Source organism: Cibotium barometz, chromosome 12, assembly GCF_041138505.1.
Source record: "Cibotium barometz isolate CiBa-2024 chromosome 12, ASM4113850v1, whole genome shotgun sequence".
Classification (NCBI taxonomy): domain Eukaryota; kingdom Viridiplantae; phylum Streptophyta; class Polypodiopsida; order Cyatheales; family Cibotiaceae; genus Cibotium; species Cibotium barometz.
Window position 1 is genome coordinate 52284217 of NC_141057.1, and position 25663 is coordinate 52309879.

The 25663-nt window shown below is 45.4% G+C and overlaps 1 protein-coding gene across 2 annotated transcripts in view; it reads right to left on the reverse strand.

The window, feature by feature from the left end:
* The window catches only part of LOC147633567 (uncharacterized), a 41443-nt gene that overhangs the window by 10958 nt on the left and 4822 nt on the right, over positions 1–25663 (reverse strand). For both annotated transcript variants that reach the window (XM_086806677.1, XM_086806678.1), the window contains exons 2-4: positions 21282–21390; positions 21087–21168; positions 20914–20999 (exon numbers count right to left, since the gene is read on the reverse strand). In XM_086806677.1, the coding sequence (XP_086662803.1) occupies positions 20914–20999; positions 21087–21168; positions 21282–21390 (277 nt within the window). The remainder of the gene's footprint in view (positions 1–20913; positions 21000–21086; positions 21169–21281; positions 21391–25663) is intronic.

Below are 25663 nucleotides of genomic sequence, written 5' to 3' on the forward strand. Positions count from 1 at the left end.
TTGTAGTCTAGATGATAAACAAAACACAGATTGGAGCTAGAGTGCCCAAATCTGAATACACAGCGACACCTGTTGGCCCCAAAGCTTGGCGCCCCTTGCGGTATTTCTTTATTCAATTAAAATAATATGTATGGCTGAGTACAACACAAAAACCAGCCAAGAGTTTACACCTGTAAGTCCAATCTGACTGCCCACAAATCCTTCTCAGCACAGAGGATCTATGCACACAGATCTGTGTCCTCAAACAACACACTGTGCCTCCCTCTGATCAGCCAAGTTCACAAAGCAGGCCAGCCATGGGCATACATCTGGCATAACTCAAGAGCATGATACATTTTCTCAGCTCAACATACATGTGCTGTTCAATCCCTGTCTTAATCCCTTGTCAATCTGCCAAACTCCTCCTCTCACAAGGAGCCAGATAACACATACCTGTAGCAGACATCAAGCAATAGAAAGAGAGATAGATGAACAGAGTCAAGGCTTACCAAGTTCAGCTCGTGAAACAACTCTGGAGGAAGCAACAGCACCAATCTGTGCCTGCAGGCACTTGAATCCACAACCCTGCTTCACACGTGTGCTTGCACTTGCCTGTATCTTCCTCCTGATGCTCACTCCTATGCTGTCCTTGTAAATACAGATCTGAAAATCAGCACAGTACCCGTCTGTACCGCCTCGGGATACGTGCCAGGCGTTGTACTTGCATAAACAGTCTGCTGTCCACTTCTGTACCTGCCTGAATCAGAGTACACAGGCCTGTCCAGCACTCAGAAAAGCGCCGCCTGCACCTGTACTTGCTGTACCTGACTGCCCGTACACTGTACGGCAGTCGTACAGTAGGGTTTGGGCTGGAAAACAGGCTGTACAGCCTGTACAGAGCTTCTGCGCAGCCACCAGCAGCTGTCCTGTGCGCCGCCAGCAACAGAGGAGAGAGAGAGAGAGAGAGAGAGTGTCCAGCTCTGGCCGTACAGTGCTGTACGGCTGGTTCCACTCAGAAAAACAGCAGCACAACTGATCTTCAGCAGTCGCCTCCCCTTCCTGTGCTTTTCCACGCTAGTTCATCATGCGCATGAGGGAAAGCTCCCCTTTTACTACACGATTCCCAAAAAGGGAAGAGAGAGAGGGAAGAGAGAGAAAACCCCTTCCCAATTTAATCCCTAGGGCCCCAACTTAATAAGTTCCTAGGGCCACTAAGGCCTAGGGGCAAACTTCAATAAACATTCAAACTTAATGTTTTAATGTTCCCCCTTCACACCTAGGGATGTCCACACATCTTAAACACTGTCCGGGCACCCCCCATGTGAATCATAAAATATTCTGACTCTGCAACCACCATGCCCACACTTGTCCTGCTCCATTTTCACAGGGCCATGACATACCCCCCTCTTGAAAGATGGCAAGCGTCCTCGATTGCATTCTGGTGATGCATCAAAATATCCAAAATGAAATATACAATATGGCAAGATCAGCGTCCCAATCTCTCTGAGCCATACACATGTATCAACATTCACTGCAAACCAATGGCATAGTAATAGTCCAAGTTGTATACCACTGTGAACCATACATATCCACAAAAATCTCCATGTGACTAGTACACATATATCATAGAAGTCCCATAAACAGATGTACTGTCAGCCTCAGTACCTTCGGATGAGATAAAATCTGCACCAAGCAACCTCTAGATGTCATCTGAGCCTGTCTGAATCAAGGGAGTGGAGGTGCTACCCCCCTCTTGAGCATCAGGTAATGCTCCAGACCCATGCTCTGCTGAACCTGAATGAGTCACAATAAGAGTCGGCTCTAACTCAAAGGCATCGAGATAAAGCTGCAAAACCTGAGGTGAATCTGTTAAGTCACCTTCCTCCATCCACTTCGCATCCATCGGTGAATAGTTCTTGAACTTCACAAGATAGCGACGGGAAACTTTACCTTGTACCTTCCTTTCTTTATGTGCCAGTATCTGCTCTGGAATCAGAACCTCATCAAGTTCCTCAACTTCCGGCTGAGCCTCATCTGATACATCCTCAGGCACATCCCCACGGAAAGGTCTAAGAAGACTCACGTGAAAAGCATTGTGAATCCTCCAGTGATCTGGTAACTTCAAACGATAGGTTACCTCACCAATCTTTTCCAAAATCTGAAAAGGCCCATAATATCGCATGCTCAACTTAGGGAATAAGCGCTCTTTACCCTTCATCTTCTTGAGTCTAGCCTTTTCAAAACGCAAAAGAACCCAATCACCCAATGCAAACTGCAAATCACGTCTGTGACGGTCTGCGGCTTTCTTTTGCTTCTGCTGAGTTTTCTGGAGGGCCAACTTAACTCTCCGATAAGCTTCATCCAAGCTCTCCACATACTGATCAGCCTCAAAGATCTTATCCTTTGTATGCAAAATGGGTGGAACTTTCTTCCCTCCTTCTACAATCTCAAAAGGAGCCTTGCCTGTCGAGCTATGTACAGTGTTGTTATATGCAAACTCCACTAAAGAAAGATACTTTTCCCATTGTTGCTTGTGCTCTGACACATAACACTTGAGAAGATCCAACACTGTAGAGTTAGCCTCTTCTGACTGACCATCTGTTTGTGGATGAAATGACGATGAAAACTTGAGAGTTGTACCCATGTTGTCAAACAACCCTCTCCAAAACAAACTCGTCATCCGTGGATCACGGTCACTAATGATAGACGTAGGCAAGCCATGATACTTGAAGATGTTCGCCATGAACAACTTCACCATATGATCCACTTTAATTGTCTTCCTCACGGGAATGAAATGAGCCTGCTTACTGAACCTGCATATGATAGTCCAGATGCCATCATTTCCCGTTTGTGTCCGTGGAAGATCAAATACAAAATCCATGGCAATGCTCTCCCAAGGTCTATCCGGAATAGGTAAAGGCTGTAATAACCCTGGTGTCTTCTGACGGTCAAACTTTACCTTCTGACATACGATGCATTGCCTCACAAAGGCATCAACATCTCTTCTCAAGGTTGGCCAATAAAAGAAAGTCTCCACTGCTTTGACCGTGGCGTCAATACCTCTATGACCTGCATACGGTGGAGCATGACTTTCAATCATAACCTTGAGTCGCAATGGCCTGGTAACACACAGTCTGCCATGCATCAATAAAAACCCATCTCTGAGAGTGTAATGCTCATGCCGCTGACCCTCAGACATCTGATCATACAACCTTTCAAAATCCTCATCATGGGCATACTGCTCTTTCATTTCATCAAGCTCATGATGATAAGCAAGTGAAACTGCAGAGACCTGTGGCTTGCGTGACAAAGCATCTGCCACTACATTCTTTTTGCCTTCCACATGCACAATCTGGAAGTGAAACATTGACAAAAAGTTTGCCCAACGCATATGCTTCTCTGAAAGCTTAGTCTGCGTGAGGAAATATCGCAAGGTCTGATGATCTGTCTGCACAGTGAAATCAGCCCCAAGCAAGTAGTGTTTCCATGTAGAAAGAGCGTGAATTACAGCCAACATCTCTTTCTCATACACCTGTAAATGCTTCTCAGCATCTTGCAAAACTCTACTCTCATAGGCTATCACATGTCCCTCTTGCATGAGAAGTGCACCAATGCTACTTCCACATGCATCACACTGGACAACAAAAGCCTTTCGGAGATCCGGTAACACCAATACTGGGTCCGAAGTAAGCTTTTCTTTGAGCTTTTTGAATGCTGTAATTTCCCGATCAGCCCATCTAAACGGAGTTGCTTTCTTCGTCAAAGCATGAAGAGGTGAAGCAATTTCAGCAAAGTGCCGTATGTAACGCCTGTAATAGGAACACAATCCTAGAAAACTGCGTACATCATGCACGGTCCTCAAAGCTGGCCAATTAAGTATTGCTTCCACCTTTGCTGGATCCATACGGACTCCATGACCAGACACAATATGCCCCAAGAAATGTATCTCCTGCAAGAAAAACTCACTCTTCTTGCCATTAACCACCAACCTATGGTTTCTGAGTTCTGCAAACACAATGGCCAAATGCCTTCTATGCTCTTCCTCAGTTCGTGAATGCACAATCATATCATCAAAGAATGTGCCCACAAACTCTCTATGAGGCCTGAAAATCCTGTCCATCATTCTATTAAATGTGGCAGGCGCATTTGTCAAACCAAAGGGCATAACCAAGAACTCATACAACCCAAATGTGGTTCGGAATGCTGTCTTATGCACATCCTCAGGTCTAATGCGTATCTGATGATACCCGCTTTTCAAGTCAATACGACTAAAAACTGTGGAGCCCTGTAAGCGGTCCAAGATGTCATCGATCCTCGGTATGGGGAATCGATTCTTGATGGTATTCTTATTCAGCGCTCTGTAATCAATACACATGCGCCAAGAACCATCCTTCTTCTGCACTAAGAGCACAGGTGAGCAAAAGGGTGATGAGCTAGGCTGAATCAACCCCTTATTCAATAGCTCCTGCACCTGACTCATAATCTCTTCTTGTTGGGCTGCACTAACACGATACGGCGGTCTATTCGGTGGAGTACTACCAGATATCAGATCTATAGCATGATCTTCTGGCCTCTCAGGAGGTAATTCTCCTGGCAATGACTCGGAAAAACAGTCTTGAAACCCACTTAAGAAATCAGCCCTGTCCTTATCTAACATTGACAAATTAGACTTAGACTCATCATCCTGTGCATCCTTTACATAAATCAAGTACGCGGAAAGATGCTTTTTCATTACTGATGAAATCGCCGAAGCGGATACAATAGGAACAGATTCCCCTTTGAGTTTTACATCCAATACATGCTCTTTCCCTCTATGAGTCAGAGTAATTTTCCTGTTGTAAGTATCCACCACCGCATGTACCCTGTGGCACCATGGCATCCCCAACAAAACATCACAGCCATCCAAAGGCATGATGAAGAACTCCTCGCTGTCCACATAACCCTGCAAATGAAGCCGAAGCTTCCCAATGATAGGAGTAACGGGTTCTGCATACCCTGGACAAGCCATATTTGCCTCATGTAACGGCCCCATCTCCTCTGCGCGAATCCCCAATCGGCCAGCCAAATCTGGTGAAATGAAGTTGGCTCTAGCACCTGTGTCAAAGAAGATCAAAGCATTCTGATCTCTCACTTTGCCCCATGCCCTGCACAACTCTGTAGCTTCACCACTTAGCTGCTCTCCCACAAGATCAGGAACTAAGCCTGCAGAAGGCTTTGGTTTCTTTGGCTTGGGCTCTCCTTTATTGTCAGGATCCTTTTTGGACATTCTTTTGGGACAATTGAATGACATATGCCCCTCTTCAGTACAGTAAAAACACTTTTGAGCATCTCGCAAAGCCTGTCTTTCCTCAGAAGTCCTTTTGGGCATTGGCAACTTCTTATACTTTGTCTCTGTAGACCCTTTAGCATCACGAGAAGCATGCCCAAATTTTTCAGCTTTCTTGCCCAATTTCTTACTGCCTTTAAATCCAGATGAACCACCTGTGAGTAACGCATTAGCTGTCATAGCATTTTCAATCATCTGTGACATGTTCGTTACTCTTGTCTTTATACAATAATCTCGTACCTCCTTGGGCAGCCCACAACAATACTTCTCTACCTGCTCAGATAATGGCACGGCACGATAAGAAGTCACTGGGAGTAGAGCTTCCCAAAACTTCTTGTTATAATCCTCCAAACTATCACACTTTGAAGCATCCAGCTTGTGCCATGCTGTCATAACATCCACCTCAAATGTAGATGTGAGCCATACGGAAGAGAAAACCTGTTTGAATTGAACCCATGTGGTGGGTGCTATGCCCTGCAAAAGAAGAGTAGACCACCACTGCAAAGCATTGCCCTTGAGAAAAGTGGCAGCTTTCCTCACCTTAGAGGACTCTGTGTAATTCCCACCAGAAAAAGCAGCATCAAACTGCTGTAAAAAGGTAAGTGCCTTCAATTTATCCTTGGCCCCACTGAAAGTGTCAAACTTCACTGCAGCTCCCCCTTCCTTGTAATCCTTCGCCTTTCCCATAGGCGTTAGATTATCATATGGAAGTGGTTTCGTAAGATTGCTGCCCCCAACATTCATACCCATCATTGGGTCAACATTTCCCATTCCAACACCAGGCATACCATACATCCCAGCCATGTTTCCATACATTCCATGCTGCATACCTGGCTGCATGCCACCAAACACATTGCCTTGCATCCCAGGTTGCATGCTTCCAAACACATTTCCTTGCATACCGGACTGCATACCACCATACATATTCCCCTGCATGCCAGGCTGAAAATTGGCTCCAAAAGGCCCATACATACCCATGCCTCCCTGAGGATAACCCCCAGTCATGGATTGGAACACCGAGCCACCACCAAAGTACCCTGGATGCATGTTCTGCTGAGGAATAGGTGGCTGTCCATAGAAGGAACTCTGTGGGTTAGCACCAAAAGCATGCTGCATGTTCGGAAACTGTCCAGGAGATGGATCCTGTGGAGTGGTACCACTATGACCCTGAGAAAGATTCTTTGAACGAACCTTCTTCTTCTTTTTCTGGGGCTCTGTGCGGGGCTCTGAGCGAGATCTCAAAAATTCAGCAAATCTCTCACTCTGTGTGAGCTGCATAAAAGTATCCATAACACTAGCCAAGCGATCTTTGAACCGAGCATCATCATCCTCTTTACCATGCACATCTTCTGGCTGTGTTACATCCTCATAAGGCTCAACATCTGCAGCCTGTTCTCCTGCAAAAATATCCTCAGATACATCTCTTTCAGGAGAAGACTCTTGCTCTTCTTCTTCTTGATAGAAGTACTCTTCCTCTGTATCAGACATGATTGCTGAATTTTCAGCGATGGCTTTCTCCAAAACAACCACGAGCTCACCCCCTTCAAAAAGTTGATGATTGGTCCCGGCAACGGAACCTTGAAACCGGCCTCTGATAGAAAACCAGAGTGCGGTAGGAGCAAACACCCGTCTACTTGTAGTCTAGATGATAAACAAAACACAGATTGGAGCTAGAGTGCCCAAATCTGAATACACAGCGACACCTGTTGGCCCCAAAGCTTGGCGCCCCTTGCGGTATTTCTTTATTCAATTAAAATAATATGTATGGCTGAGTACAACACAAAAACCAGCCAAGAGTTTACACCTGTAAGTCCAATCTGACTGCCCACAAATTCTTCTCAGCACAAAGGATCTATGCACACAGATCTGTGTCCTCAAACAACACACTGTGCCTCCCTCTGATCAGCCAAGTTCACAAAGCAGGCCAGCCATGGGCATACATCTGGCATAACTCAAGAGCATGATACATTTTCTCAGCTCAACATACATGTGCTGTTCAATCCCTGTCTTAATCCCTTGTCAATCTGCCAAACTCCTCCTCTCACAAGGAGCCAGATAACACATACCTGTAGCAGACATCGAGCAATAGAAAGAGAGATAGATGAACAGAGTCAAGGCTTACCAAGTTCAGCTCGTGAAACAACTCTGGAGGAAGCAACAGCACCAATCTGTGCCTGCAGGCACTTGAATCCACAACCCTGCTTCACACGTGTGCTTGCACTTGCCTGTATCTTCCTCCTGATGCTCACTCCTATGCTGTCCTTGTAAATACAGATCTGAAAATCAGCACAGTACCCGTCTGTACCGCCTCGGGATACGTGCCAGGCGTTGTACTTGCATAAACAGTCTGCTGTCCACTTCTGTACCTGCCTGAATCAGAGTACACAGGCCTGTCCAGCACTCAGAAAAGCGCCGCCTGCACCTGTACTTGCTGTACCTGACTGCCCGTACACTGTACGGCAGTCGTACAGTAGGGTTTGGGCTGGAAAACAGGCTGTACAGCCTGTACAGAGCTTCTGCGCAGCCACCAGCAGCTGTCCTGTGCGCCGCCAGCAACAGAGGAGAGAGAGAGAGAGAGAGAGAGAGAGTGTCCAGCTCTGGCCGTACAGTGCTGTACGGCTGGTTCCACTCAGAAAAACAGCAGCACAACTGATCTTCAGCAGTCGCCTCCCCTTCCTGTGCTTTTCCACGCTAGTTCATCATGCGCATGAGGGAAAGCTCCCCTTTTACTACACGATTCCCAAAAAGGGAAGAGAGAGAGGGAAGAGAGAGAAAACCCCTTCCCAATTTAATCCCTAGGGCCCCAACTTAATAAGTTCCTAGGGCCACTAAGGCCTAGGGGCAAACTTCAATAAACATTCAAACTTAATGTTTTAATGTTCCCCCTTCACACCTAGGGATGTCCACACATCTTAAACACTGTCCGGGCACCCCCCATGTGAATCATAAAATATTCTGACTCTGCAACCACCATGCCCACACTTGTCCTGCTCCATTTTCACAGGGCCATGACACAAGGCAACCTTCGTCACTGCAATGTGCTCCACATGACCGCCAGTGAGGTCATCCACATAAAGGATGATCAACGTGACCATGCCGCGTTCCCGAAAGAGATACAAGTTAGGATCTGCAAAACTGATCTCTGAAATCCAATCCGTAGAAAGAAGGAATCAATCTTCTGATTCCAAGCCCTGGGAGCTTGCTTAAGACCATACAAGGCCTTCCGCAACCTGTAAACCATCCCCTTTGATCTTGGAACCTCAAAGCCTGGAGGCTGCTCAACATACACCTCCTCCTATAGGTCACCATTAAGGAACACAGATTTCACATCCATCTGATATACGGATCACTGTTGAGAAGAAGCAAGGGCGAGAACGGTCCGAATCATGGTCATCCTCGCTGTCGGTGCAAAGGTATCCTCATAGTCGATGCCAGGCCGCTGGGCATAACTCTTAACCACAAGTCTGATTTTGTGTTTGTCCACCGACCCATCTGACGTATACTTGGTCTTAAAGACCCACTTGACACCAATGACAGACCGTCTTGACGGCCTCGGAACCAACTCCCAAGTTTTATTCTTCTCTATGGCATCCAGTTCCACCTGCATGGCTTTCCTCCAAGTATCCTGTGCAAGGGCTTCCTTTACGAAAGTGGGCTCTTTGTCTCGCATGATACGAGACATCAAAGCATAGTTTACCTGTAAGAGCTCCGCTGAATGACTTTTATCACGAACTCTATACGATCTTCGAGGTCCATCCTCTGAGGTCCATTAAGATGGAAGCACCTAAACACCTGACTCCCAACGGGTGTCTAACAACCGCCTGGGTACTCGAACAAAACGCGGAGCCTCTTGCTGCTGCGGGGGCTCATCTCTAGCCACGAGCTCAACCTCCTCAACTGACTGAGGCTGTCCAGCTAGAACTATCCACTAGGAATCATCATCAGACTCGTCTGGGTCTCCAAGAGTGAGGGCTCATCAACAGTGGAAGCTTGAACATGCTCATCAAAAACCACATCTCTGCTAACGACAACCTCGTTCCGCTCCGGATCATACAACCTGTATCCTTTGGAAAGAGAGTTATATCCCATGAAAACAAGCTTCTGGGACTTCGAGTCAAGCTTGCCCCTCTGCTTCTTTGGAATGTGAACATATGCATCACTTTGTCACAACCAGTGACCTCAATGTGTATACATACACCCAATGGCAACTGTTGACCTCCTTGCAGCACACAGAGTGTCTGCACAACCAATCTGTCTTCCTGCAGTTCTTAAAACAGAGTTCTGCAGAGAATCGATGACTTACCTGCAGTGCTCGAAATCGCCTGCTTTCTGAAAAACGGAGGTCGAGACGCGCCCGAAACACGTTTTCAGCACAAAAAATCTGTCTGATAGGACGCTATAGTTGCCCTATAGCTTTACTCCCGCGAAGAAAGCTCCTCAATCAGAGATCGTTTGCCGGTGCCTCCTGTAGAGCTCCCAACAGGGTGTAGTCGCCAACACAAATAGGGAAGAGTGGTTGAAGCTCTTACCCTCGTACCGCTTCCTGTGCTTCTCTTGCTTGCAGCTCGGCCCTTAGCATGAACCAGGCTCTGATACCATGAAAAGATACAGGGGAGAAGAGTGCTTGAGCTCTTGCAAGCACACACACACTAACAAAACCCTAATAGAGAACACACAAGGTGAGAGGCTGAAAATCTTCTTCTTCACTCAACACTCAACACACCATATACAAAGATAAGAGTACACACCATATGAAAGGTACTCAACCAAATACATACTAGGGTTCTCTATATGTGAACCCAACTAAATGAGCTGGCGCTATAACTATGCCAGTCTCTAGAATGGCTGTCACACAGCCTGTCATCCAACTGGCCGCATATCACCCATGATCTCACCAACCATGCCAGTGGTGTAAGTGTGGGGCCTATCCCCCAGGCGGGTCATCAGTGTCCACCGCCTCACTAGATGAGCTCGATATCTCAACAGAGAGGACCTGTGATGATTGTGGCGAGAAAGACCACTATTGGAGGCAGTGTCCCAAGCAGAGCACCGAGAAGGGTGCAGAATCCTCAGCAGCAACCGTGAAGACTTTAGCTTTTGTGCACCTCCAGGTGATGAACACCGATGTTTCATTTTCTTCGGGCAAGGAGGAGGTTGGAGGACTCTCCGCTACGGATACTTAGGACTGGATTCTAGATAGTGGTGCTTCCAGGCACATGACTCCTTCCCGTTCAGATTTACAGGATCTCTACAGGTATTCTGGTCACATTCTTACTGGGGATACATCCACTATCCCAGTTCACAGTGAGGGCAGGTTGGAGATAGTTCCCGATGGCTTTGAAAAATAAATCCTAGGAACTAAGATCGGCTCTGATACCACTTGTAAGGTTCCCCCCTTCCAAAATAGGGGAAACACTTAAGATAGTCCACTAAGTCTTATCCTGGAGAAAATTTCCTACTCATCGACACCTTGACCATGCAGAGATTCAAGGATACGATTCATATAGGTAAGACCTAGTTCTATCCCGCAGGGGGAGCGTGGTCTTCTAAAAATCAAATCACCCATAGGGTAATTGATCATAATTTGGACAACTACTAGTCTTGATTCCTAGAGACAACGCTTTTTTCCTCATCCATGCAAGGCACAGCCACCGCTGGCCTAGTCTTAAAGGAAAAGAAAAAAGCATAATAACGTTGTCTCTTTTCCTTGCATGTGAAAAGGGAAGCGGAAGAGAAGAAGATCTTTGTAATAAAGAAGTAGGTGCGATTTTCGGCGACAAGCAATAGCATAGCTTTGCACTCACACACTCACATAGTCACGCGTTAGCAAGCCTAGTAAGTTGTTTGTATTCAAAAATTGAAAGCATTGTAAAATTCAATTCTTGAGGGCCATGAGGGCATTGTTTCTCGTGGAGGGCAAACGCGCAAAAGCTTCATCAACATCAAGCAAAAAGTGGCTAGATAAGATTTCTTCTCTCTCTTTTTCTCATCATAAAGAGCTACATAATTCGTCTTGTAAATCAAGCACCGTGCATGTGAAATTCAATAAACAAAGCACATTTCACACTACATTTTGCTTCGCTTGGTTGTGTCGTGGTGCCGTTCTGCTCTTATGTCATTACTGTTTATGCTTCCGCCTGTGCTATCTCCTTCATGGTATCATACGCTTAGGTCCAGGCTGCTACAAACCCTGCAAATCTACCCACTTCTGCTGTGCGTTTTGCCTCCATCACTTCTCCGACTGCAAATCAGTCCATACAGTTGTTGCGTTTTCAGTACCTTGCTGTGTTTCTGTGTTAGCAGTCATCTCTTATCTGAACACTGCATCAGGTTTGCAAGACTGGCGTATGGGTGGAGTTTGATAAGCATTTTGTTGCTCTCCAGGACAAGGCAACAGCCCAGGTAGTTTGGGAAGGCGGAGTGGAGAATGGAGTTTACAAACTTTCAGCACTCTCTCCCAGGTCCTCAGTTTTGTGATGAGTGGCAGTCTGGTAAAGGCCACTTAAGTGTGGATACACTGCAGGTGCAGGCTTTCCCGGACCAGATGGTGGATGGCTTGCCAAATGATGGCAACAATTGGTAGGAACTTTCCAGTACAGATGTTGGTAGTTCTTGTGTTTGTCAGGTCAGAGGAAACTTTACAGGTAACTTATGCTATGATGTCTCGTAGTATTCGGGACAAAGAAACTCCTGTAGATGAGAAAGTTCTTTCCACGGGGACCTCTTGGAAAGCCAGGTAGGTGACAGTTGATTACTTGCAGAAGGAGGTGGATGTTGCACATTCTTCAAGCTTTGTGGTTCCGGATTAAGAGGGAGTGGTTTACAGGTTTCCGAAGGCCTTGAGTGGTCTTCAACAGGTTTCCAGGACTTGGCATCCCACCGTAATAGGTGTTGATCCTTGTGAGCAGTATGATGCCTCCTTGACTAGGAAGCAGAATGGTTCATTGATCTGGTTGCTGAATACCAAATTGGACAGGAGCTTCCTGATGAGGCTGTTGAGCTCATGTTTGCAGAGGACTCTTTGGGAGGCAGGATTGCGGATCTTGCGGTATCTGCAGAGTACGAAGGATCTTGGACTCTTCTACACAGGAGGGGGATTGATTGAGTAACTCAGATTGGGGAGGAGATCCAGACACGAGGAGATCTACTTCAGGTTACAGTTTTACCCTCAGCTCAGGAGCAATTTCTTGGAGCAGTAAGAGGCAGCCAACTATTGCCTTATCATCAACAGAGGCAGAGTACCGGGTCGCTTGTGGTGCTGCTTGCAAGGTTGTGTGGCTGTGGAGGTTGTTTGGCGAGATTGGGTTTCCACAGAAGGAGCCCACAATCATCCAGTGCGATAACCAGAGCTGTATAGCTATTGCTCGGAACCCGGTCTTCCATGCCCGGACCAAGCACATAGAGATACAATATCACTTCGTGCGTGAGAAGATCTTGGCTAGTGACATTTTGCTGCTTTATTGTTCGACAGAGGACAATGTAGCAGACCTCTTCACGAAGTCTCTACCTCAAGCTATGCTCCGGCGGCACTCCAGCTCCCTAGGGTTGGTTCCACATCCAGGAACTGAGAGAGGGTGTTAGAAGTCATCTCCTAACTGTACATATACACCAGGGCCTCTGTTGTGGGTGTCACTAGCCTGGACATTTCCCAGTATGAAAGGAGTTTGGTGGACTCCAGGATGTCTAAATATTTGGAAAGTACAAGCTTTGGGATGGGGGATTATCCTAGAATACAAAGGACCACACTCCTAAAATTTAGGAGAGTTGTTATTTTTGGCCCGACTCCGATGGAAATTCTGTTCGCGTCATTACATCTGGAATTGAGCAGATACCAGGAGTTGGCAAAGTGCCTATGACAGAATGTCTACCAGTTGGGATATTTTTAGAGATAAAGTTTATGGAAGGACCCTGTGGCAAGAAAGTGGACCAAAGTGAGACAAGTGGCCTGACACTTGTTAGTGGATCAAAGTGAGACAAGTGGCCTCACACTTGTCACTTCAGCTATTGTGTGGCTCTCCACTAGCCTTCTCTTGCCATTTTAGCTCATGGGAGGCCCAAATCTCTAAATTGGAGCCCTCTCTCTTCATTAATGGAGGCTCTCTTGCTGCACACTAGCCTCTACCACCGTTACAGGCTGCCCTAATGATGGCTACTCTCTTTCTCTCTCTCTTGAAGGCTGCCCATGAAGAATACCGGCTGTTGGGGACTGTTTTAAGAAATACTGAAGGCAAGGGTATTTAATCATTTATTATGATTTCTAGCCATTGTACTTGTTGTACCAACCTTTGTACTTGTTGTACCAACCATTGTACTGGCTGTACCAATCCTTGTACTTGTTGTACTTGCTGTACCACCCATTGTACCGACTGTACCAGCTTCTGTACTTGCTATACAAGCCACTGTACCTGTTGTACTAGTCATTGTACATGCTGTACCAACATTTGTACTTGTTGTACCTGCTGTACTAGCCACCGTACCGGCTGTACCAACCACTGTAACAGCCATTGTACCTGCTGTATCGGCTGCATGGAGAGTTGTACTTGCTGTACCAGCTCTATTGCATGAAGACCCGTGGTTTTTGGGGGAAGAATCAGTACCCACACAGAGGTATATGGATTATGTTGTTGGCTCGGCATTTCTACAGCCTATGTTCCGGCTCAGTTGCCTTGTGTAGGGCTGTGTTATGGCATTTGTATATGGATAATCCGGCATCTCCCGTGGGGAGAGTAAGGCCCTCAGAGCTTGTACATGATATTATTCTCCTTGGGTAATAAAATACTCCAAGGGGGGGGGGGGGGGTCGGCCCATTCCGGCCTCTATGCGGTGTCACATGTGCAAGCTCCATTTTTAGCATTTGTGGATGTTTTGTCCAGCTTTATGTTTTATGCAAAGTGATGATGGATATGTGTTAAGGCCGTGGCCATGTTTAAATGTTTTAATATGCATTGATGGTATCAACAAGTGTCAAAGGCCCTAGTCCCCCGGGCACCCGCCGCGAGTTACAGTGGGTATGCCCACCCGGATTAGGTGTTTTCTCATTTTTCCCCACTCTCCATATTTTTCCCTATTTTTCAGGTATGAGAGGCTGTCCTGAGTGGTCCAAGTGTTAGCCAGTTGGTCTTGCTTCTCTCTACTGCTGGCCGATTGAAGCTGGTGCATGTCGTGGACCATCTAGGGCTGGCCGACTGAAGCTGACCAGGTCGTGGACCATCTGGGGCTGGCTGACTGAAGCTGACCTGGTCGTGAGGCTGTCGGCTGTCCTTAATGCTGGCCGACTGCTCATATGGGGTCATATAAAATGGCCCCATGGCCCCCCACTCATTGTATCATATTTTCGAGATTTTCTTGTGTATATAGAGCAGAGTTACACGCCTCTCTCTCTCCTTCTCCATTGCTGTATTTTTCTGCAGTGCACTTGCTCTTGTGTTCTCAGATTTTCTCATCATCTCCGCTACATATTCTGACAGTTTTCACATGTATGAATGCCCATTTTTGGGTTTTCATTCACACATGCACCCCAAACAAAAAACAGAATGCTATGCAGAGGGAATGCAAGATGGAAAAAATGCAATGCAGTGGGCTTTCACATGAGCCGCGCCCTCGTGGGATTTTCATTGACTCATGTGCCCGATACAATAATGATAAAAAAATGTGAAAGGAGAGGAAGATCCCTCTCTCAATATGCAAAGGGTGATGGTGGAGGACCGATGCCGATCCGGTCGCGAAGACGCTCGACGATGGGCCGGTTGACGGACTTTGTAAGGATGTCTGCATGCTTGTCCGCCGTAGGAATGTACTAGAGTTTGATGGTACCAAGCTCAACTTGTTCCTTGGTAAAATGAAAATATACACCCACATGCTTGGTACGGTTAGAAAAAATAGGATTGCCAGCAAGGGTGATCGCACTCTGACTATCAACGAAGATGGTAGAAGCCGTGTCAATGGGAACGCGCATCTCCATAAGAAATTGTCGAAGATACATAGCCTCAGTGGTGGCGTCATAGAGGGCCCGGTATTCGGCCTCAACGGAAGAACCTGCAACAGTATCCTACTTCTTGCTAGACCAAGAGAAGGAGGCAGATCCGAGGGAGTACAAATAACCACCATGAGAACACCGGGAATCGAAATCACCGGCCCAGTCAAAGTCCGTGTAACCACACAGGGTGATCCCACGACTGTAGTGAAGTCCATACATATAGGTACCTACTAGATAGTGAACAACCCTCATTGCTGAACTCTAATGTGGCCCCTTAGGAGCGTTGAAATACTGACTCAAAATGGATGTGCAAAAGGAGATATCAAGACGAGAATTTGTGAGCCAGATAAGTTTCCCAACCACTTGACGGTAGGCTCGCTTTAATGAGTTGAAGACAATACTTATGTTGGGAAACAAAAATACCATTAGGATGTTGGACCACTTCCATGCCAAGGAAATATGAGAGAGGACCAAGATCAATCATCTCAAAAGTCCATCTCAATTGTGCCATGATGTCAGCCACTTTGGCTTGATGTGAACCATAAATGATGAGGTCATCGACATACAAAACTAGGTAGCAAACCATCCCTTGATGTGTGTGGATATAGATATTGGGATCACAGTGAGATGGTTGAAAACCTTGGCTGCAAAAAAATTTGTCGATACGATGATACCATGCCCGGGGGGCTTGCTTAAGCCCGTAAAGAGCTTTATGCAGGCGGAAGACTTTGTCCTCATATCCATGGAGTGGGAAACCCAGAGGTTGGTCAACATAAATCTCTTCTTCAAGAATGCCATTGAGGAAGGCACTCGACATCCATCTGATAGACTTGCATGTGTGGTGCTAAAAATATGATCGATATGCATACTCCTACGATGTCTCACCTCTATGAACTCATCACTACTCTCATGCACTATCCCTGACTGCTCAATCACCACAACTCGATCCACTCGAATGCTGCCAAGAATGCTATGAAAACTAGGAGTAGTGGTCGTATCCAAAATCTCTCCACATGTAACAAATCTAGAGGAGTAGCCCAACACATCTAATACTAGAACCTCGGGTCTATGCTCCTCATGGTCTATGATGTGCTCAACGACATGTGAAGTGTCAATCCCATGTGTGACTAAAGATGTATGACTAGCCGAATGATCATGACTAGTCAAATGCCCATCAAGATCATGGAATGCATCACTATGATCATCTAATGTATCCCTATGATCACTAGAAATAGAGATAGGTGGCTCTATGATGCTCGTAATGCTCGATGTGCTCGCTACCATCTCTCCCATCAAGATCATGCCCACATGATCAGACTCACACACATCACTCTCACTATCACTATCACATACATCATCATCATGTACATATGTATCAGTGGCATCATGTGCACGTGTATCACTATCATCATGTGTATGTGTGTGTAATACATCAATATCATCATGTGTGTGTGCATGATACATCATCATATGTATGTGGATGTGATACATCAATGTCATCACATGTATGTGTATGACCATGACCATGTGTACAAGTATCAACATCAATATCATCATCAACATGATCATCATCAACATGATCATCATCATCACCATCCTCCTCATCATCCACTCAATGCATGTCATAATGATACCCATCCTCAGGTATATAATCATCTCTGCACACAACTATAGGGTACTCAATCAAATCCCTATATACATCCTCCCATGCAATCAATGCCGAACCATCCATGTAAAGATATCCACATAGATCCTCAACAAAATCACCATGTGTAGAATTTCTAGACCATCTAGCACCAACATCCTCCTTATCAAATAAATGTCTACACTGGCTAGATAATAACATCTGAAGCTCAAACATCCATATGTGACATGAATATGATGTGTCATCATAGCATGATGTCGATGAAGAAGGATTCAAAGGTCAAAGCCGCGATGTGCCAGATGCATGTATGAACTCGACAAATGATATGTAACTCCTCACCTGAAATGGCAAATCAAGATAACGGCGATGAAGCCATAATGATAGGATATGAGCAGATATCGCACAATCATGGTCTGGGATGGAGACATAATGATGTCGACGACGAAGATGATGGGTAGCACGGCCATCATAGGCGGGGTAGAAGTAGTAATGGGAACTCATGTCGTCCCGCCAAAGCCCGAAAGTGTGGAAACACCACTAAATGTGCTCAAGAATCCCACACTACGTTTAAGATGACCAACCGTGCATGAACAAGGGCTAAAATGCACGTGTGAATGCCCAAAAATACACCAAATCGACCACACAACACACTAACCACCTCCACGAGGAGGCTCAAAACATGTGAACAACCCAAAATAAGAGCATCAACGCGTGTGACACACCTCACACGTGTGAATAATCACCCAATATGTCAAGCGCACGTGAACACTCTCCACAAAATCCTAAAAATGTATAAACATACTCACATCACCATGCATGTGAAATGACCCAATGATAGATGGTTGCACAACCATGTAAATGGGTGAAAATGCGAAGACGTGTGGACAATTGGGGTATGGGCCAAAGAAATGAGTTGGACAAAGTAAAATGGTATGGAAGGTGGGAAATGTGAAAAGAAAAATAGAAAACCCTAAGGCTTGAAACGTTTATTCTCACTTTACTTTTCTTCACTCCCACTTTTTTTTTCTCTGCACATGCTGAGAGCTCAACAGCTCAAGGATGCTTCTTCCTCCCCACTTTGGTGTTGGCAGCAGCCTTGTCTCTGTACTAGGCTAAGCTGAGCCTTTTGAGAAGGCTGTGAAGCTGTTTTGTTTGTTTTTGTTTTGTTTTGGTTTTTTTTTTTTTTTTTTAGTGCTGCGAATCTTGTTGTGACGCCTCAAGGTTATCCCTCACAACAGCCATACGGCTACCCGCCTCAACAAGGTTACGCTCCCTAGGGCTATTACCAGCAACCGCCTCCTGTTGTACCCCCTCCCCAGGACTCTCAGCCTACACGCAACAGCAGCAGCACAGGATTTCTTGAAGGCTGCTTATCTGCTCTCTGCTGCTACTGCCTCCTGGATGAATGGTGCTGCGACCCCACCAGTAGCAGCTGAGCGTAGGTAAGCGAAACCCAGCCAAGACCTCAGTCTTTGTGCACTAGCAGCAGCTGAGCCTCACAGAGGTGTTGAAGTTATCTGCCTGCAAACGCCAGCCAAGATCTCACCAGTAGCAGCTGAAAGTCTGCAAACGCCAGCCAAGACCTCACCAGTAGCAGCTGAACATCTGCAAACACCAGCCAAGACCTCACCAGTAGCAGCTGAACGTAGGTAACTGGCACCGTGTGCTTGTTGGAGGGGAGGAATCTTCTGATGAGCTACGCCTCCCCTGCAAGAGCCACTGCTGAGGTCGCCTTTGTTAGCAAGCCGTGTAGGAGCGTTCGAATGTCCTGAGCTGAGCTGCGCCTCCTCTGGTTGGCGACTGCGATCTAGTTGTTTCTTCTGCGATCTGTTGTGCGGCTGCGATTGAAACTGTCTACATAGTGCGAAGCGTCGTCGATGTGTGCTGTGTGCTGCGAAATCTAGAAAGCAGAAGCACCACCCCTTGTTTGTCCAAGTAGCAAGTCTTTTGCCTCGTTTATCTTAGATGCCAAGTAATCACTGCCTCTTTAACCTTGGCCTGTGCCACACTCTCTCTCACACCAAGGATGAGGGCGGCTTTCCTGTGCGCCTTTGTTACCCCTGCTTTCAGGCACTCAATAGCATGTGCTTGTCATAGTATGAAGAAGATGACTATGTTGCTCTCCTTCTGATGTGTTGTTACTTGAATCTAACACATTAAGCTAGTAATGACAATATCTTGTTGTAAACTGATGCCATACATGTATCACAGGTGCCACACATTGTTTGCATCTTCCTTCTTCATCTTATTATTTTCTCAATGCATTAGATCTGCTCAACTCTTTCTTTCATTTCTGATGCGACTTATCAAACTTAAGCAAGATTAAAGACAGGTTTTCTTGAAGCTTTCTTGAATAGACTTTGTAGAGTTCTGCACAACCTCAAAAATCTCCACTCTCTGTTGCTTTTTGTTGATGTCGGTCAGTGACACACAAGCATACATCCAATAGCTGGCTTGCAAACTGTCTGCATAGATGCATTTCAATGGTTTTTTCATGCATGCATTCAAACTGTTTGCTTGGACTGATTCAGACCATTCTTGCTAAACATTCATCAAGATTTGCCTGTAACTGCCTTGAATGTAGAAAGATTCACAACTGTTTGTATTGTTTGTTAGATATCTAGCAAGATCTGTCAATTCTTGTATAGCAGTAGAATCCCTTGGTGTAAATGGTAACACATTGGCTTGCCAATGATCTCAGTTCAATTCTGAGAGGGAGTGGTATATCTTTGAACTTTCTTGCCAAGATCAACTTGCTGAACACTCTTTCTTGCACAAAAACAAGAAAATCAAGAATAGAATGAAGTTTAGGGTAAAGATCACTTTTACTATTGTAAAGTTTTGCACCAATCTTGCTTTAAACACTTAAGTTCTTCACGACTGTTTTCTTGATAATCTTTATGGATTTTCTTCATAATCTTTGGACTGACTGTCACTGTTTCAAGAAACTGTGCACAGTTACATAAAACTTTGCACAAACTTCAAGAAACTGCACAAACTTCAATGAACTGGAGTAATCTTTAATTTTTTGCACAAAATTTGCAACTGTTATAATAATCTGCACCAGAATTCTGTTCTGCTCAGCAATCTGCACTCTGCACAATAATCTTTGAAACTGCAATGGAATTTTCTGCAAAACTGCTTAAGAAACCATCTTCTTGTAAATCTGCTCCTAGAACTCCAAGATTTTGGAAAATAGAACAGAAGTAGAGGTTTAATGGATTAATAATTGGAACTGTAAGCTCTTCAAGCAGGATAATGCAAGAAAATCTCTCAATTTTGGTTGCTAAAATCTCTGTAAACCCTAATTCGAAAATCAAGAAAATCAAGATCAAGAAGATCAAGAAATTCAAGAATCAAATAGTAAACTAGATTAGGATTCAGATAACAGTGTTTAATACAAATTCGAAAATGATTAACAGAAATCTCTTTGCTAATCCTGTCAAACAAGAAATTAGCAAATCTGAAAACTGTGTGAAAATCAATTTCGAAAATGATTAACACTAATCACTCCTTAAGCAAGGACTCAAGCCAAAGGCTCTAATCCTAAGAATATTCCCACCCTTCTGCTAGCATTTCTCAGGCCAGTGGCAGCCTTTTGTAGAGCACTCAATTGGGCTGTCCAAAGCTACATCCATCTGCTGCAATTCTGTTGACCCTGACTTTCACCCTTTTAGCCGTCCAATCTCTCTTTTGTTCCAAAACTGTCATTCTCATCGACTTTTGCCACCAGGCACTCCCACTACAAGTGTGCACCTAAGCTACGTGTGGGCTCCCTTAACCTCACCATTCACTCTAGCCACTATCGCATTATAGAATAAGTCTCACAACGGGCCGTCTCATTTCAACTTATCACATAGAGTGCCATGCACATGCATATGAGGTCTACCGTCTGATGCATATGACAAATGACTAGTAGCCACGATTGACTTGTGGGAGTCTTCTCCTCTACTCACATTGGGTTACTACAAAGATAGAGAACCTTACCAGGACAATCGAGCACTAGATAATCATCCTCGATATAGTCCTCCAACTGGTCAGCCAACCAATCATCAAGGTTCTCTTCCAGGTACCTGAAGGATGGTCAAGGCAACTTAAACAAAGAAGTAACTTTCATTGAGTATAAAAAACAGCTGCTTAAAAACAATTAAGAAGGATACTCCATGCAGTAGATCAATCCACCGTTCGGTCCGAGTTGCAGCTCTTGCATTACGTCTTCTAGGGATACAAGCTCCCGAATATCTAACCCGTGCTCAGGCACAACAAATGCTAGTTAGATCTCCATACACCTAATAACCTTAGAACCACAAACAAGCATAAAGAAGAACTGATTTTAACCTATCAAAAAATATCACCTACAGATACCGGGTAGTTGAAATGCTCAGCTGCTGGATCCAAATTCACAACATGAACCACCCAGCCTATGCTTTCGCAATGTTGATGTAGATTAGCGCAGTATGTTGACTGCCAACATTAAAACACGTCACCATTAAAGCACATTTTGCCTTTGGTTGATAAATAGTAAACAAACGAAAAGAGACGAGAGAGTTCTTAAATAGGTGATAGATAATGATAAACTGTGAAAAACATACAAAGGATTTGAAACTACTAGCGTTGTGAAAGTGCTGAAAAAGAAAGATGAGCGGCGGAAGACTTGCAAACACCATTGCCCACGAGTAACCTACTCTAATCCTTGTATTAAATACACCAAATAATGCACAACTGTTTGTTTGGAAGTGAAAATGATGATCAATCTCTGCTACTCTCAATCCAAGTTGTAGTACACCCAGACGACCATCATTCAACCTCAATGATAGACCGCTTTGTCAATGCTTTGTGGGTGATCACAAGATCACTAGATTTCACATGAAACTTTGATGGTCAAAGAATGTGTTGACGGCACAGGTACACTGAGTCTTTTGCCCAACAAACTACCAGGCAAGAGAATCCTTGTCACATGCATATCCGAGCCAAGAGGAAGTAGCTCACATAAGCACCCCCAATACACGGACCAGCTCTCCAAAGAAAATAAGCACGTATTTCAAATCTTGGACAGAAATACATAAGCTCCATGCAACCCTAAATGGTTGCACCTACACAACGAAGGAAAGGCTGTTGTACAGCTACAAAAGGGAGGAGCCATACAGCTCGCAGGCACTGGAGAAAAACTGCAATACAGCTCGCAGGCATCAGAAAGAGGCTGGCCGTACAATTGTATAATTGAGTGGAGTGCCCAAAACAAAATCGATGTAGTGTGAGAGAGAGAGATTAAGCGTCTACTAAAGACCCAATGGGCGATACAATAATGTCCATGGCATATCTCATCATGCGGGGGGGCAAGGGGGGGGGGGGAGAGAGAGAGAGAGAGAGAGAGAGAGAGAGAGAAGGTTGTATTCACGTCTTCAAAAGACCCAAAGGGTAGTACCATGTATCCACAAGACATTGAGTCATGGAAAAGAAACTACCTACCTAGTACAATACAAGTAACCATGTGGATAATAGATAATGTCAATGTGTGTAATGAAAAGAAACTACCTACCTAGTACAAGTAACCAGGCAAGAGAATCCTTGTCACATGCATATCTGAGCCAAGAGGAAGTAGCTCACATAAGCAACCCCCATGTCATGTGCAAGAAATGCCATGGACATTCTCTGGAGCTAGTCCAAAAGGGGGTAGCCAGAAAAAGAGCATTAGAACCAGAAGTTGGAGCATAAGGTACAGAAGTGGCAAGTTTGGACTTGGAGAAGGACTTGGGTGCTGTCGGGGCTGAGACAAAGAGCTGTCGGCTGAAACAAAGGAGCTGTCGGCTGTACAAGAGCAAAGGCGGCTACAAGAGCATTCACATCTATGAATTTATGGCCAGTCGGCTGGCCGACCAGCAGTCCGGCCAGCACTCCAATGGTTCAAAGGGCCTATAAAAGGCACAAGTGCTCATTGTTGTACTCATTCATTCCCTTATGGAATGGGTCTAGGTCAAGTACTAGGAGTAGTTTTGGGTGTATTCCACCTTTTATATGAGGCAGCTTATGGCTGTAGATGTAGGTACCTTTTTGTACCATATGAATATACTGAATTTCCAGCTCTCTCTCTCTCTCTCTCTCTCTCTCTCTCTACTCTCCCTTCTGTCTACGTTTTTGCATCAGCATGTTCGCAATGGTGTTTAGGACTGAAAGAAGACTCTCAGAGCTTCCGCGTGTTACATTGGTATCAGAGCATCAGGCTCAGCAAGGCTAAATGCTGATTCAGTCCCATATGATGGTGTACAGGTCCAAGGTACAGGAAAGTGCACAGGTACGAAGCCCAAGGCAAGGAACACAAGATCAGGAAGAGCTCCCAAGAGGTTTGTTGGTGGTGTTCCACAAAGCCAGAGGGGATGGCAGTCCTGTGAGCCAGATAGGTTCTCGGGCAACGGTCCCAAGGGAGGATTATCCTCCAAGGGGTGTTGTGAGAGTGCTAGACTCGTTTCTCAAGAATGAAGACCAAGACAGTGTTCAGAGTCAGGGCAAGAATGGATTGGGGGCTGGATGGAACAGATGCATAGATCTTGTTCAGAGTCAGAGTGGTTTTGGAGACCGGGCCGGGTTTTCAAAGAAAAGGGTTGCCAGAGATGGATGGATGACTTCGGGAAAAGAATGGGATGATGTGTGACATGTAAAGGTCTTCGACCGTAGTAATCACAACCTTAGTCTAACTAAACTGCACTTAATGATGTTTAAGAAAGACAAATAGTGTCAATGCAATGCAATGCAGCTATATTAGATGATGAATGCGGTTACAATGAGATCCAAATGGATCTATGCTGCTGAATATACTGATATGCTGAAAATACTGTTGTCCCACTATCTTTCCCTTGTCTCCTGGGAAGGAAACGCTGAAGGGATGCTTTGGAGCAGATGCGATGCTGATCTGATGATGAAACGCATCCTGTTACCTGGGAAGGAAACGCCGAGGAGATAGATGCGTTTGCTGAATATGATGTACTGAATGCTGATGCGTGGCTGAATATGCTGCTCCCAAGGCTTCCTGGAGGAGAAACGCTGGAGAGATGATTTGCTGAATGCTAGGATCGTGTGAGGAATAGAGGCGCCTGCTTTATATAGCTCAAATAAGGCTGGTCGGCCAGCATACTGCTGTCGGCCAGCAACTTTGGACAAATAAATAGCATAAAATACTAACTTGGCTGTAAATGCTGTCGGCTGCTGTCCATACTCTGTCAGCTGATGTATACATGCTGTCGGCTACCTCCACAAACCGCAAATGCTTGCCTAGGTTACTAAGGTGATGCTACAATGCTGAATCCAACTCATACCATGTGGTACATGCTGAAAACATTCATTTAAATGCCTGAATAATGCCTGATAAATCCTGATGATGTTTATTATGATGCCATGTCACTGTACACCTGAATGGTGTGCACGTGACATTCCCCGCTGCTAAACTGTTGCTGGGTGGTATACCTGGCAACCTTCGACTCCTCTGTGATCCTTCTCCTCCGAACCACTGCCCCCTTCTGTCTTCTGCTGCCAAGACTGAGGTCGTCTGCAGGAGTGAAATCCTTTGAGCCAAGACTCTATGTACTGCGGGAACTGAACGGCAAATGCTGCTAAAACTGCTTGGAAATACCTGAGTCACCCTTGACTTGCCTGTGGAAACCTTTCACCTACCATCTCCGTCGTTCCTCAAGCTCTGAACCTCCTGAGGCGATGTTGGAGCAAACTTCCGTCTTCTGTGGAAGAGAAACCCCCTGCTGCTGCCAGTTGAAGCCCAAAACTTATGTCCTCCTTTGATGATGGATGTCATTCTTTCCCAGAGAGTTCATGGGTAAACATGTATGCCTTGCAGATGCAAGACTGACTGCTAAGATGTCTGTTATGCAAGCCATGTGCAACCCTATATGCTGTGCAAGAATGCAGATGGATGGGTTACTAATGCATACCTAAGGGAAAATCCCTAAGGGTGGCCTGCAAGATTTTGAGAACTGGGTTTAACTATGCGGAAGCGATTAACATGATGTCTGACTGATGGAATGAACATGATCTAAGGCTGGTTACCCTGTAACGCTCTGATACCAATGTGACATGTAAAGGTCTTCGACCGTAGTAATCACAACCTTAGTCTAACTAAACTGCACTTAATGATGTTTAAGAAAGACAGATAGTGTCAATGCAATGCAATGCAGCTATATTAGATGATGAATGCGGTTACAATGAGATCCAAATGGATCTATGCTGCTGAATATACTGATATGCTGAAAATACTGTTGTCCCACTATCTTTCCCTTGTCTCCTGGGAAGGAAACGCTGAAGGGATGCTTTGGAACAGATGCGATGCTGATCTGATGATGAAACGCAGATGCACTCCTGTTACCTAGGAAGGAAACGCTGAGGAGATAGATGCGTTTGCTGAATATGATGTACTGAATGCTGATGCGTGGCTGAATATGCTGCTCCCAAGGCTTCCTAGAGGAGAAACGCTTGAGAGATGCTTTGCTGAATGCTAGGATCGTGTGAGGAATAGAGGCGCCTGCTTTATATAGCTCAAATAAGGCTGGTCGGCCAGCAACTTTGGACAAATAAATAGCATAAAATACTAACTTGGCTGTAAATGCTGTCGGCTGCTGTCCATACTCTGTCGACTGATGTATACATGCTGTCGGCTACCTCCACAAACCGCAAATGCTTGCCTAGATGACTAAGGTGATGCTACAATGCTGAATCCAACTCATACCATGTGGTA